At 38.8% G+C, this 15,811-nt stretch overlaps 1 protein-coding gene across 1 annotated transcript; it reads left to right on the top strand.

Moving 5' to 3' along the window:
• Window positions 1-8,560: 8,560 nt before the first annotated feature.
• LOC103704310 (homeobox-leucine zipper protein HOX19-like) lies at window positions 8,561-10,652 on the top strand. Its single transcript, XM_039134150.3, has 3 exons — window positions 8,561-9,565; window positions 9,766-9,845; window positions 10,001-10,652. Exons 1-3 carry the CDS (start codon window positions 9,122-9,124, stop codon window positions 10,287-10,289), a joined length of 813 nt encoding a protein of 270 aa, XP_038990078.1. The 5' UTR covers window positions 8,561-9,121; the 3' UTR covers window positions 10,290-10,652.
• Window positions 10,653-15,811: the final 5,159 nt, after the last annotated feature.

The raw sequence follows: 15,811 nt of genomic DNA, 5'->3' as shown, positions 1-15,811 counted from the left end.
CCAATTGGAGGCATATATTTGGGCCGGCTCTGGTGTTTCTTGTACATACAAAGACCTGGGCCTGGCAATTTTGCCACCTGATCTGATCTCTGACAACAATTATTTTTTTTAAGCTAGGGGTGACCACCCTAAGGATTGCCACAAAAAAGAAAGCAACATTAGCTCTCAACAACAGGGACTTTGACAGTGAGGTAGGCTTGTCAACCAGATGTCTTGGATGTGAATCTTGGGTGGTGCTTCCTCAGATATTGGGATCTCGATTAATGTAGTCTGAACTGGTCTCCCTCTGAATCCCTCAAACGCAAATAATAGGGACTGGACAAGGCCCATGATCCTACTCAACCAGAATTATTAGCATTCTCTGCTACACTCGAGTTGTTCCTAATTCACTGTGAGGTGGTTTTAGAGAATTTTCGAATGCATTTATGATTTAGCTGGAACTATGTATGTAGTTTATAATCTGATGAAGGCATGTAATAGAAGCACATTTAGGCATATAACATAAATAAAACCGTAAACCATGTACGTAGTACAATGAGGCTTTAAGTGGCCACTGTTGGACAAACTGCAGGTTGATCAGAACAGTAGCTGCTCGTGCACACTAGCTACCTTTCATGGGACTGAATTGCATCACGCCAGGTTAATTTTGGCAATATGGCATGCGTGTGGACATGCCCCACACACACGTGTGCACATGGGAAGAAAAAAGAAAAAACAAATTATTTTGGTTGAATTCGGTAAAATAGTTGGCTTCACCTAATATGATTAATTTATGAGACTAGTCTAATCCAGTGTATTTGAATTCAAGTAATGCTAGGGATGCCTACTTCATGCACACAAAGAATTCTTGTTTCATGGTGCGAGGGGATTCATGTAACTGATAAGAACTAGTGTGATATATAAGAGGTGGTTCAGTGTTAGGTTGCCAAGACAATACTACTGGATCTTGCAAACTTCGTGCATGAAAATATTTTTCTTTGAACAACCGTATCTTAGGTTTAAAAAAGATGTTAAAGAAAAGTCTCGGCAGCTTCTCGTACGGTGTTCTTCACCTGAGAGCCTCCACCTCCTAGTTTTCTCAAGATCAATTTTGATGGGTCGGTGCTAAATGGAGGCACAAAGGGTGGAGCAAGTTTCGTTATTAGGAATCCGAACTCCAGGGTCGTGGCAGCGGAAGGCTGTCAGTTATTTGAAGATTGGAAAGAAAATGCTGTGAGTGGTACAAGACTTGCATTAAATAACCAATTTTTCATCAGATCTGACTATTCTAAAATCATAATACAACCAACCGATGCTATCTCATTCATTTGGACTCAATTTTTTCAATTGCTTTCCAGTCATTTCAATTGAGTGCTATGCTAATCTTGGTCAAGGCATACTTTCATAATTAGAAAGAGATTGATAATGAGAACTTTATTCTAGAGTCTGGCAGGTCACCACATGGAATACCTGTCTATTATTGTCTTTGGGACCCAAGGTCTCATGGGCAAGGCCTAGTCCTCAAGTTTTGATTTGCAGATTTTTAGCTAAATCCACTTTTGTGGTGTCATGGCTATCTATGCTTGCAATTCAAAAGAATGATCTTATTTTATGAGATAAATAGGATTTTCCACTGAGCTCCTCATATAGTAATTTTGCCATCACGGCAGGTAGGTGCCCTAACTTGACTAAGTAAATGAGAAAAATGAGATAGGCTTTTGTTCTTCATTTAGATTTAAGTCCTAATATATGGAAGAACTAGAAAGTAACAAAGAACTGGTCTTGGTTGCCTGAGCAACAAAATCAGTAGCAATAAAATCCTTCATGTCATGGATATAGATTGTGTCAAGTATCGTCATGATGCAAATATATTGCACTTTTCAGTCATGATATATACTGCTTGCCGGAACATTAAATTTACCACGAATTAAACATTCCTTCATTTCAAAGAGTTCTTTGATCAAGAAATTCCCTTAGAAGTTAGGATGGAAGTTAGGATGTGACCTAACTCTTAAAATTTCAAAGGATTTTTTCCTAACCAATGTTCCCCATGCAATCATTAAGGACCTTTCTAGTCACATGACATGATTGAAAGATTAGAGAAAACAAAAATTGTTTGGCCGTGATTTGAAGGCTCTCCCATCAAACACTAAATCTAATCGTTCGATTAAAACAATCAAGATGATACTTTATCTAATATCGAATACTTAATTAACAACCAAATTTTCCTTAAGGAAAAATATAGTTCCATCTGTCATCATTGGTAGGCAAAACCAGAACTTGTACCATCGAGATAGTAGCACAGTGAAAATGGAACTTTGATTTCACCCAAATGGTCCAGATTCGAAACGTGCGGGCGTCGAATAAATGCGGGATTACATGCCCTCCGCCTAGTTTGCCTTGTGAAGTCGCTATCTGCTCTGTCATTACTTAGGTGACGCTGGTATGACGTACTCACACGAAGATAGGGCTGCCATGTTGGTGGGACTCTACCACGGATGGAGAGGATCTGAGTAAAAAATGTTCTACCCGCATCGAACACTCTCCAGCAGAGAGGGGGCTCAGTGAAGGTTGCTACGCAGATGAGGTTTTCCCCCACCTCCTCTTTTCTTTACCTAAGAAAAAAAAAGAAGAAGAAAAAAAAAAAGAACTTGTCCTGCAAATAGATAACAAATTAACTTTTAGTCTCATCAAGTAGGTGCATTTCCAAAGTCCAACGTCAAAAAAAAAGGACCTCCCAGTATGGAAATTAGCAGGCCTAAACAAGAATTTCTTAAAGAAAAGAAAAGGTAGTGCAGCGTGGGAGCCATCGTACGTGTTAACTCCATTTGGAAGTGGACCTACAAATTCTGGTCACATAGAGACAATCATTCAATTGTTGGTTCGGGGGCTGCCCGCTTGGGATGGTTGTGGTCCAGGGTCGATCCAAGAGCTTTGTTTTAGTACATCCGAGAGAGTGGTTCATCAAAAAGGAAGGGTAGTTTCTAACTCGTAGAACCATCGCCCTTCGAAAAAATTAAGCCCTACACCAAGTGCCCCACATCAGCAGTATACCATACTTAGTCTCGAAGATAATTGCTATCACCATCCTTGCCGACAATAATTGATAGCTGTAGTCAACTAGTTTTCGGATTTGCAAGTTTGTAAATGGCTGATAGAATTCATATTAAAAATAATTCTTTAGTCATCTACCTGGGGTACCTCTCCAAAATTTCTGAGTTTCTTTTTTTTTTTCTTCTTCTTTTTGTGTGTGTGGTGGGGAAATCCTTCTAGAAGGGCGTATGATGACCATGTTGAGTATACCTCTAACTTTTGGAAAAGCAAGATGATGTAGGGAATTAATCAAAACATTGTTATGTTAGTGGTTTGGGAAATCCATCTTTTCTCCCCGTTTGGATTATGTAGAATTACGTTGTAATAGTAAGAAGATGGTGAATGGTTCCTTTTATCAAGCATCAATGACGTCGAACCCGCTTTGCGTCCATCACTTGGGCATCGACTTGGCTCGTGAAAGCATCCGTTGCCATTGCGTATTCGCTTAATCCACAAGCAGAAAGCAGGAACCACTGGTCCCCAGGCCACACCAGCCCTCCGTGGGAAGAATCCATGCAGTTTCGTAGGTGGGGAAGCCGTGGATGAGAACTATGTTGACCATTGGAAGGAAGTTGGGGTGGGCCCACTGGGGAAGACAGTTGGGCCCACCAAAGATATGGGGATTTGCTGATGGTGATGGAATCCCATGCAAAGTTGGAATGATGCACCTGTCCCACTCACATCCACGCATTGCGTTGAAGGGGAGGGGAAGAGGGGGAGAGAGAGAGAGAGCCCCAAAGGAGGACATCTTGTCACATTGGAAGGAGCCTCCCGGTGTCAATAATTGTAGGGCTTAAGCGTGGAAATTTTTGTTGGAAGTTGGTCCCGCCCTCAAGGACAATCATAATAATTTAGTAAGTGGTGTGGTGCGTGGACTTCCCTTTCTTAAAAAAAAAATATGTATGTATGTTATTTAAAAAATTAAAAAAAAAATTAACATTGACTTTTTGATAAATACATACAGGCTTGAGTGTGATGTGGGTGAAAACAATGTAAAAGTTGAAGAAAAATTATAAACAATATATATATATATATATATATATATATATATATATATATATATATATATATCATGTAATTGGTACCAATTTTTGAAAATTACTTAGAATAGCTTAAGAACAAAAATAACCAATTCAACCTTCCACCATCTAATATTCTTCATTTTTTCTACTTGCTTAGTTTTTCAAGTAATCACTTCCTAGGGTTCACACATTCAGAATAATATGAGTAGTACGTAGTTTCTTTGCAAATAACTACCAGCTAGGCATTTACGATGCATGTTTTAAGAAATATAAAATTTTAAATTATTACTATAATAAATTAGAGAATTAGCGGTGCACTTTTACTGGTGGCTATAAAACACTTTAAGATTTGTTTACACAAAGGCACTGGTATAGTATAGTGGTCTTTATATTTTGTTCAACGGTTGGATAAAATCTCTAGGGTTGAAACAACGACGGCACATTTACCAACAGCATATAGCAGTAGTAGGAAAAATTATTGAAAAAAGATTCTCCAGCGGTTTTTGGTATTTTGACTGCCACTAAATCCCCTATTTTGCGTAAGTAGTATATATTATTTACGAGTTATGAAATACTATTTAAAATTTATAAAATAATTAGATAAAATATATTATATGTTATAATTTACAAAACATAATCTTAGTTTGCAACAATTTTTCTCATATCAAATTGAAGTTTTAATAATAAGCTAGAATTTTCTTATTCTAAGGTGATAAAAATATTTGAGCAAATTAATATAACTCAAAAATATTACTTTGAATAATTTCTAAATTTTCATTTCCTAACTTAAAATCCTTCCATATATCACCAATGCTTTAAAAACGAAATTTTAGATTAATAGCTTCCTAAAGTTACTATTCCTCTTTATGAAATTTCTAAAATAATTAAATTTTAGATAAATTCCATATTCCTTGTCATGAATTTATGAAATCTCTCAAATATCATTGATTTAGAATTATTTGCTCTTGAATGGCTTTTGCCTAATTAGAAATTAGAAATTTACATCACCTAATTCTAATTTCTAAAATTTCTTCAACTATTTCTGATCCAAGGGACTTTACCACACCCTTTATGGACCATTACTCCACCTACTTTGAGTAGATCAAAGATAGGGTTTTGGAATAAGACCCACCATGTCCAGGACTATTGCAAATTTCAACTTTGAAAGATCATAACTTTTTCATGTAGTATCCATTTTCAGCATGTCATCCTCGAAGACAAAACTCTTTATGAGAACTAAGAGGTAAGACAACTCGATTCATTGCACGCAGCAGATAGAGGTCAACAACAATTTGGACTTTTGAATAGGCCAATCAAAGTCAAAGTTTTCTTTTTGTAAAAGATTTTGATTCATAATTCAGAAAAATAATCAGGCAAAATATCTAAAGATAATGTAGGAGTTGAAATTTAGATCTTTAAATATTCTAGATTTTTATAATTATTTTTACTAGCTACGGCTATTTTTGGAAATATAGTAACCTTTTTTAACTAGAAAAGAAGTCCAACCTGACTTTTGTAAAGACTAACCTTGCTAGCATGAAAGGAGCTTGTGATTAGTTTTATAATTAATTAATAAAAGAAAGGAGATTTAGAATCCTATTTTTGCAATCTCTCTCTCTCTCTCTCTCTCTCTCTCTCTGTGACCAGATCAGTTTTTTATCGAAAATAATCCATATTTAGGTGGGTATTTTATATATTATACAAATAGTGGTAGAGTATTTTTCCAAATTTCAAAACTTATATTTCTACATAGTAGCATGGATAGCAATTTTTTTGAGAAAAATACGCTTCCATCAACATGCATGCTTAATTAGAACATTTAGCTTGAGAATCAGAAAGTTAAGGAAAACAACCCTTAATTAGAAGATGAATTTATGGAAGATTATCTTTAGAGAATAAACCATCTTGTGCTTACACATTCATTCGTCTCCAAAGATAGCCACAAATTTATCTCTCTTCCACTTGGATCTTTCTAGAACTAGGTGAGATAGCTTAGAAAAATAGAGCCAATAGTATTAACCTAAAGAAACTTTATGATCCTTGACATTCGAAATTTTTTGGCTAATCAAATCTCTTCTTGCAAACAAGATTATTAAATTTATTTATTTTTTAAGCAGGTAAATTTGTCACCGCGTTTTTGTTAAATAGGAAAAAGAATATTATTTGCCAATATGTGCTCTCTTCTAAGGCTTGTCCCTGGGGGAGGTTAAGGTTCTGAACCCTTTTTTTTCTTGGTAATTCAAGGCTGAAGCCTACTCACACTCACAGCCTTTCTTTCTCAGGCATCAGAGTTAAGGGAATGTGAAAAAGGCCAGGGAAAGTGTTGAGTCGAACTTATGAAAGACTAACCAAAGGTAGAGGCCAATAAATGGTGGAGTTACTTTCTCTTGAAAAAGCAACAATAGGTGAAAGGTAAAAATGAAAGACTGCTGAAGGTAGAGGCCAATAAATGGTGGAGTTGCTTTCTCTGGAACCTTAGAATCCGAAAACAAAGCTACTTTCGAGCTAAAAGGGCAAAAAAGCTACTAGAAAAGATGGGTGGGGTCAACACAGTCAGCACAAATATGGTTTGACGAGTTCATGCAATATACTTCTCGGACGGAAGCATGGTCCCTTCTCCTAGAATTGGGTCCTTCTCACACCCCTCCCCCTCTTTATACAAAAGTCGGTGCCTTGCTGATGCAACCAAAGCACATAACCATCCATTCCCCAGCTAGTCTTGCTTAAATTATAAAGCTTAGCAGCACTGGGTCTTGCATTAATTGCTCTCTTCCTAAATTAATTAATCTATCTACACGTTTAGTTTAATTAAGATAAGGTGCATGGAGACCTAATGTTAGTTGGTAGCGGTAGCAAGACAAGATGGCAAGCTTGCAATAGGGTTTGCAGACAATGTAGTCGACTAAGGTTGCAAAAAAGAGTGGTCAAGGGCATGCACACAACCTTATCCCAATGTTTCTATCCTTTTCTTTATGTCATCTCACAAAAGCTCCATCACCGCTAACTCCTGCTCTTCCCAATTACCCATCCCCACGGCATCGGATGCCCCATGATAGCAAATCATTGGTAGACCCAGTGCTCCATTACACCATACATCGGATGTGTCGTGTCCTTTGCATGACACGCGGGCCGTCGGCATGCTAGCTTTATCCACCAGCAACTTAGAGGTTTGGTGACGTTCCATTAATGGACTCCACTGGTCTTAGTATTATACTATGTGCAATTTGCTTTGGCTTCATAGCACCTTTCAATTCACATTCGATGAGGCAGTTATTCTCTAATCATATCTAATTAGATGTTGGTTTAATGTCCGAGTGGTTTTCAAGTCAATGCATATCTTAGCATACCGCATCAAAAAAGTGATTAAGATGTTCATTCTTTCCTAAGTATATATAAATTGCGATGCTAATCATGCCTATTACATCAAGAAGATGCCAATCATACCTCTTGAGCACTAATTAAAGCCCCTAAGGTGCCGCGACGCCCATCATCAACATTTGTATAGTTTTCCACAAATAGAAGCACTGATGTCGGTAACGTTTATAAACTATGTTATATGCTTATCAATCGTGGTCTAAACAATAATCACGACACGCTAGAGATCCATGTATTTTATCGGTATCTAATATCTACAATTTTTGAGAAAATTACTTGAGTTCTATATGGGGAAATGATAATTTGATCATTACTATATGATTGTATTATAGTTTTACCATTATATTTTGTCATGATATTTTTTATGTATTAACGTAAGTCATCAACTATATATATAACATGTTTAGCAGACTGCACTACGTTGTGAGCAAATAACAGACTCCACTATGTTGCAAATAGACGTTTCAGCAATATATTTGGCGATCAACCTAACTAAAATAGTACATGTTTGGTGATTGGGAGTGGTTGGCAGCGAGAGCATTATTGGACCGCTAATTGTACCACCTATCGTTCCTATTTACAAGGTCAGCTCAACATCAGCTTTGTGGTTGAAAGAAACAGTCAAATATTTTAAGGATCTTTCCAAAATCTCGCAGCCTCATTCATCTTTTAGATCCTGGGCAGAGCCCACATCTGTTTCTTTTCCCCTTGCAAACAAGACATGGAGGCCATGATGCATTAAGCCTTTGCCATTAGTTCATACGTCCTTGTCACCGCCACCGTCAGGGAGCGAAGAAAAGCCAGACAAGAAGAGCAGGTACCACCTGAGCCCCATGTCTTCCACGAGCTTAGCAGGGCAACCACTTAATCCAGAGAGCCAAGGCCCCATGTGTGGCCTTCGATCATGGCATCCAACTGTGCTACCGTCCGATGATTGCTTCAACAATTAGGAATACATAAGGTATTCTACGGAACATACGATGCTGTGTACGTAGATGAAGATTTTCCCTATAGATCTTGACGGTGTCATCGAGCACACGGCAACACTTTCAATCATATATAGCATTCATTACGGTCGTATGAACAAGATTACGATGATGATCATCGAGCGTACATATGCACACATTTCAGCAGAGAGTGTAGGTTGCACCAAACTAAAGTTGGCTATTTAAGCTAATAACTCAGGGAAAAAGAGAAGGAAGAATCAAAGGCAGCGTGAAGGGAAAAAGAGAGGGGGAGAAACCATGTATATGAGGCAAAAGGTGGGTGGGTGGGTTGTGGGTAGAGGAGGCAAAATCACACCCTTGATGTGTTTTATAGTGCCTTTGCACCCTTCTACATAACCCCATGTGAATCCACGTAGTCATCTCCCCTCACCTTCCCATCCTATGAGCAAAGTCTTGGACGCACCTTTTTCTTTTAGTATTTAGGAGAGTTAGGTTCCCTTGTCAGCCTTTGTAGTGTATGCGAGACATGCATATATATCCTTGTATCCCATATTCTCATAATAATCCCCTCACATCACCCAATTCATTTCCCTCACTCATTCCTTCCTTTACTAACAATCATAGGCATCACCCCTCTCCCACCCCTAGAAGCAAATATATAGGCGAGAGCCTGTCGAGGAGCTAGAAATCTAAGCTAGCGTGGAGATGAGCCAAGACGAGATGTGTGACACTGGCCTCGCCCTTGGGTTGGGCATCGGAGGGAGGAGCAGCTCATCAAGCAATCTCCATCGCCGACGAGAGCCGTACTCGACCTTCTCAATTTCGACGCCTTACAAGCCGTCCCTCACCTTGGGCCTCTCCAATGATGTGTATGGGGCGACTGCCATGCCGAAGGCTGAGTCTCACAAGACAAACGAGGAGTCTAGACCGGCACGGCCATCTTCACCTCACAGCACGCTCTCCACTGCCTACCCTCCAAGCGTCAAGAGGGAGAAGGATGCAGGATCCGAGGAGGCAGAGGTGGTGAGAGTCTTCTCACGGGCCAGCGATGAGGAGGAGGACGCTAGTGCTAGAAAGAAACTTAGGCTTACGAGAGAGCAGTCTGCCCTCTTAGAGGAAAGGTTCACGGAGCATAGTACCCTAAATCCAGTGAGTAGCCTTCTTAATCTTATAATAAGTCGTTTTGAGTCCATAATTTAAGATTCTTTCTATATATATATATATATATATATATATATGAAACAATTGATGTATGTGCGCAATTATTTGTCCCTCTTTTTCTTTTCATCCGAGAAAGGCCTATTAGTCTCTTTTGTATTTTATATTCGTCTCTTCCTTTCAATGATCAGAAACAAAAGCAAGCTTTAGCCAAGCAATTGAATCTCCGGCCACGACAAGTGGAAGTATGGTTTCAGAATAGGAGAGCAAGGTTTGCGTCTCACTTCTGCAACACCATGCAATGCAATTCTAATTGGAAATTAGATTAAGAAAGTTAATTAGCCACATGGAGAATTCTTAGCTCTTGTTTCTTTTTGAGAAAATTCGGTTCTTGGTTCTCATGTCCAAGATTTGAATTCTTTATAGGACTAAGCTGAAGCAGACTGAAGTCGATTGTGAAATTCTTAAACGGCGCTACAAGACGCTGACAGACGAGAACAGGAGGCTGCAGAAGGAGCTGCAGGAGTTGAAGGCCCTCAAATTTGCCTCCCCGCTCTACATGCAGTTTCCTGCAGCCACCCTCACGATGTGCCCTTCATGCGAGAGGGTTAGCGGGGCCTCCAATGGCTCCAAAGGGAGCGGTACCGGACCTTTCATGGCGGCCCAACCAACACCTCATTTCTTCGATCCTTTCACCCATTCAGCACCATGCTAGAAAAGAGTTTCCAGACCCCACACCATAAACCCACCCTCTCTTTTTCAGATTTTTTGGCTTAGGGCTTGGGAACTATCCCTAATAGTCACCACATAATATCTAAGTTCACTCGCTTTTTCACCTAGTTTTTTCTCCTCTTTTTTTTGGATCCAGGAAATAGATCATAGTGTAGAAGGAAAAGAAGGATCCCATGATTTCCTGATCTTCCAGCACTTCTCTAATTATTGACCCATCTCCTAGGTTGTCGCATATATGTTCTTTTCGCTGATCAAGTATGTTAACTAATCATTGTACAGAAGAAAGGAAATCCCATTGGCTAGCTCTTAGTGATACAAAAAGAAATCTATGCTTTTCCTTCGATCACTCTCTCCCCTTCTCAATTTACATGAACTATGCATTCTTTTTTTAACCATTTCATGGCAAGAATATTGGCACTGATCTCTCCTCTCTCATGAGAATGTTTCTATTATTCTCGAAGATAATTGAAAAAAAGAGAAAACATCTCTTGTACCTCTTTTATCCTTGTATAGCTTGACGGGCAGGCAAAATGATGAAAAGATATATACAAGGATATTTGGTAGGGCGTTTTTTCATTCATGCCAAGTGCGAGGAGGAAACAAGAACACATGACCTTTCTATGTAACATATACATAAACACAAACTTAAGTGCACAAGAAGGTATACATATATATATTAAGCGGGTGATGATTGGGAGAGGTCACGTGAAGGTGTCTGTGGATTGTTGAAGAGAAGTGGGAAAAGTCTAAAGAAAATGGGGTAGTGGAAAGCGTGTGGGGCAAGGAAGGAATGATGCATGCATATAGCTAATAAGTAATAACCCATTCGACAGGCACAGGTAGAAGCTCAGGCCGGGCTCCACTTCTTCCTCCCATTAATGGTGGACTTGAGAGGCCGGACCGGTGGTGGGTCACACGCGTGATTTTTTTCTTGCTTCTCCGTGCCCAGTGGGTCAAACAACACGCCTTATACCGTAAATCAAGCATTCTGCCATCAATCCAGACTTCTGTTGATGCTGCGAATCCATATTTAATTGGAATATGACATCGTAATTAACACTTTTACCGGAGAAGGGATACCAGTGCAACCCTGGACATGGGCGTATCACGTATACGATGAGTAGCTTTTGGTTTAAGTCTTGTCAAAGTTGCATCTTAGAAAACATCCATAAGAACATTTTCTGTGTTAGCATTTGCATCTTATAATAATTCCCAAGTTGCGTGAACTTAAATTACATATTTGATAAAATCGTTCTTGACACCAATTCTTTTGAGAAAAAATGACTCTAATTTATAGGTACATGTAGATACAATATATAGCAACTCAAGACCTCATCCAAAAAGACTAGCCAAAAGGTATTATTTGGGTTCCTTGATTGTGTATAAGTACTTCAGATCTACTCAGCGAATAACTGATGTGGAACTAAACAAACGCTTGCATGAGTCCTTACATACTCCCTCCGTTTAAGCCCGAACATCCTCGTTAGACTAATGCTTTAAAGTATATTTTTCAAATTTTTAGTAAAATAATATCTAGTTGAGGACCGTGCAGGCGTGTATTTAGTCCCACATCAATTATTTAATGAGTAAATCTTAGGTACTTATATAGAATCAAGGAACCCAAATAATACCTTCCGACTAGCTATTTTGGATAAGATTTTGGATTATGATAAATGGTATCAGAGTGAAATCGGCCCATAACTTATGTGGACTATGAAACACTACAACATATATATATTAGGGCTGACCATGGGTCAATTGTGGTGCTTGTGATAGATTTGAATGGATTTGAACTTTTAGCCTGGCGAGAACGTCAGAGCTTAAATAGAAGAGTATGTGAGGACCCGTACGGGCGTGTGTTTAGTCCTACATCGCTGGGTAGATCTTGGGTACTTATACATGATCAAAAAATCTAAATAATACCTTCCAGTTAGCCAATTTAGGTGAAATCCTGAGTTGTTATAAATAGTATTAAAGCAGATATGACCCATTATCTATGTTGACTAAAGGACACTGCATCACGAATCCATTGGGGCCAACCATGGGCTGATGGTGGTGCTTGTGATTAGATTTATATAGATTTGAACCCTTAGCCTGACGATGACGACAGGGCTTAAACGGAAAGAGTATGTGAGGGCCATGCGGGCGACTAGCCGTTTTGGATAAGATCTTGGATTGTGACACAATAATAATACTGTTTTGAGTGAATAAAGAACATCAACTGTTGACAGGGTTTATCCAAAACCAAACATTCCATAATTACGCGTGAACATAAGTACAAACCTAATATGGATTGGTAGTGGATTAGCTTCGCCTTAGGGTCAAGTGTTAGATATATATCATTAGAGTTCATCCCTCTCCAGTTCAGGTGCAAATTGGAGAGGAACCCAAATCATATAATTATGCTAAGATGCCAAGCATCTGATAAAGATCGATGTCTTCCAATCTTTGAGATCCTTAATATACCACAAGACATCTTGATGTCATCCATTTCGTGAAGGAAATAAGTCGACACTTCATTGCCTCTACGGAAAAAAAAAAAAAAAAAAAAACAATGCATAAGTAGGAGAAGTATTGAGTTTGCAATCCGAATGAGTGAGAGACCATATGGTTCTATGATAGGTCCAACAAATGAACCTAGCTCACTAGAAATGACCAAGTAGAAAGTACCTGAATTTGGTTCGGATAGGATTTGAAGTTCTTTAGTATGTCACATACTTGATAGTCTAAAAAATATTTTTCTCCAAAAATAAAATAAGGCTAAGAAATATCTAAGTGATTTTTTTAAAATTAAATTCTAATATCCTACATGAATTGGATGAGCAATAGCTAGGCAACAAATAAAAGTAGCCATATAATAGCATCTACACCCAACACGGGCTACATGGCATCACCTCCACCGTCTTTCTAAATGCAAGCACCTTGTGGGCCGTCCTCATCACTCCTCGGGAGCGGATTTGCGGTGAATGTCCCATCGATCAGTCACACCAAACCAATGATCCTTAATTTCTCCAATAAATTGGCCCTCATGAGAGCATGTCCCATATTAAATGGCTGCTCAATGATGGGCGTTTAGTATACCTAACTAAGCGTATGGCAGGTGGGTGCAAGATCTCCATGAGTCTTTCACTTATTTCATCATTATTATGATCATGCTTGACTTGTGCACCGCCCACCCAGTCTTTCATGCCTGAAATGATGATGAGGAGGGAAAAAAAAATTGCTAACCTTTTCTTCGGCCAAGTAATTAAGGGCCTTTATATATACTGGCCTTCAAAAAAATTCTCGCACTAAGTGCACTGCAAGTGTGTTTGGAATCTCAGACTAGCTTAAGAAAAAACCAGGAGATTGACCTAATCAACTCCCCCAATGTTAGAGTGCAGTACTGTTAGTAATGGTTGTAGAGTAGGTTGATATGGCATAAAATCTATAATAGCAACACTTATCCAAAAAAGGCTAGCCTTAAATACTTAAGATGTACATAACACTACAGAAAAAATACATCTTTTCCGGCGTCTTTTATGACCTTTACCGACGCTTATAAGCGTCGGTTAAAGTTTGACCGACGCTAAACGAAGCGTCGCAGAAGCGTCGGCGATACCTGAGTGGAAAAAGTTTTTTCCGACGCTTTTGGAAAGCGTCGTAAAAGATCAGTTTTTAGCGACGCTTAAAAGCGTCGCTAAAAGCCTCAAAGCCGACGCTTATAAGCGTCGGCTAATGTATTTAATTTTTTAAAAAAAATTATTTTCTCCAGCATCCCTGTTCCTTCTTACATCAGAGATCCAGTTTGGCTCATCTACGCTATCAATTCTGGACAACATCAACTCTTCGAATTTTTTTTTTTCGGACAACACCTAGGCATCAGTAAACAAAAGTAAAAAGGAAATCAAGAACTCCAACAGTAAGAAGGAAATCAAGAACTCCAACAGTAAGAAGGAAATCAAGAACTCCAAAAGTAAGAAGGAAATCAAGTAAGACAGGGACAACATCTTCTTGCATTACTCGATCCCAGGCACCGATTTTCTTCAAGAAAATATGTGATAATTAAGGCAAAGGGACAATAACCATGCACATAAAACTTTATTTAAGAAAGAAAAGAAAAAAAAATACCAAGAGGCGGCCATCGAGACCTTTCTTGAACCCTTCCTGCGAACAAAATGGAGAAGCCAGAGAACAAAATGGAGACGGTCAATTAAAAAAGAAGAAAAGAGGGGCAGAGAAAAATGATATACCTCTATGATTCAAAATCTGATTCATGGGACTCGGCCTTTGTCCTTTCTTTTTAGAGTATATCTTGAAATATTTCGCCATTAACTGAGGAAAAAAAGAAGAAAAAGTGAAAGCAAAAGGGGAAAAATAAGAAAAGGAGAAGGAGAAGCAGGATTTTGAATCAGGAGAGGTATATCTCCCAGTGAAGGAGAAGGAGAAGGCTTTTACCTGGTGAAGGAGAAGGGTTTCAGGAGAGGAAAGACAAGAAGAGGATTCCCGGTGGATTGATGTCGGCGCTAGAGGGAGGCGGAGAGGAGAAGAAAAAAATTAAGGCATCAATCGAGAGGGGGCTGATATTTAAATGGATTTGGCCTCCGACGACGCTTATAAGCGTCGTTGTAGGTCCAAGCTTTAGACGACGCCTTTAAGCGTCGTTGATTTCGAAGCTTTTCCGACGCTTTTTAAAAGCGTCGGTAAAGTTTGGCGCTGAACCAAAATTTTCCGACGCTTCTCCCTAGCGTCGGAAAAAAAGCGTCGGGAAATCTCCTTTTTCTTGTAGTGTAAGCTTTGGCATCCTCGCCACGCTATGGATCCAAATTCAATCGCAAACAGCATGATCAATCTATAGTCAGCCTCAACATATATACCCTGCTGTATTTTCCCTAGGTCATATGGGCTATGTGCTCTAATACTATTTGTAACAACAAAAAGATTATCCAGAAGCATTATTTGGATTTTTTGGCTTTGTATAAATATCTACGATCTATGCAAATGCATAGAGGATGTGGGATTAAATACACAATGGTGCAGAGCCTCACAAAATGTAATCAACTTTCCACTATTGATGTAGATTCGTGGTAGATGGTCTTCTAGTTCTTCCAAAAGGAAGTCTTATAAGCTAGTAAATAGATTCCCCAGCTCCTCATTCCATTGCATGTATTTTCAATTATCAAGAACATTTCGAGCATTCCATGAAAAGGATACATCCACTTGTCTTGTGGCATGACATGGGTAAACGAATAGAAAGGAACAAGACCAGATGGTGCAATAGATTGTTTTAAAAGCTAGTGGTCTACATAACTTCAAGTTGAATAGCATAAGAGAATATCTCACCAAGTAGATTGGATTCACCGCATACACGACCTTTGAAAAAAATTGAGGTTTAAGGGATGCAAATGTTTGTTTGTTGCAGAACATTTATGCAACGGTAGTTGTTGTTAAAATGAAATAAATGTGATATAGTATGCTTTGACTTATTGGAAAATTTATCACTTTACTTTGTAATTCTCATTCATG

This window comes from Phoenix dactylifera, chromosome 15, assembly GCF_051530095.1.
Source record: "Phoenix dactylifera cultivar Ajwa chromosome 15, Ajwa_hap1_PhDact_Kaust_v1.1, whole genome shotgun sequence".
In the NCBI taxonomy this organism is placed as follows: Eukaryota; Viridiplantae; Streptophyta; class Magnoliopsida; order Arecales; family Arecaceae; genus Phoenix; species Phoenix dactylifera.
The sequence above is the reverse complement of the archived record's forward strand: the minus strand, read 5'-3'. Positions and strand labels throughout refer to the sequence as shown.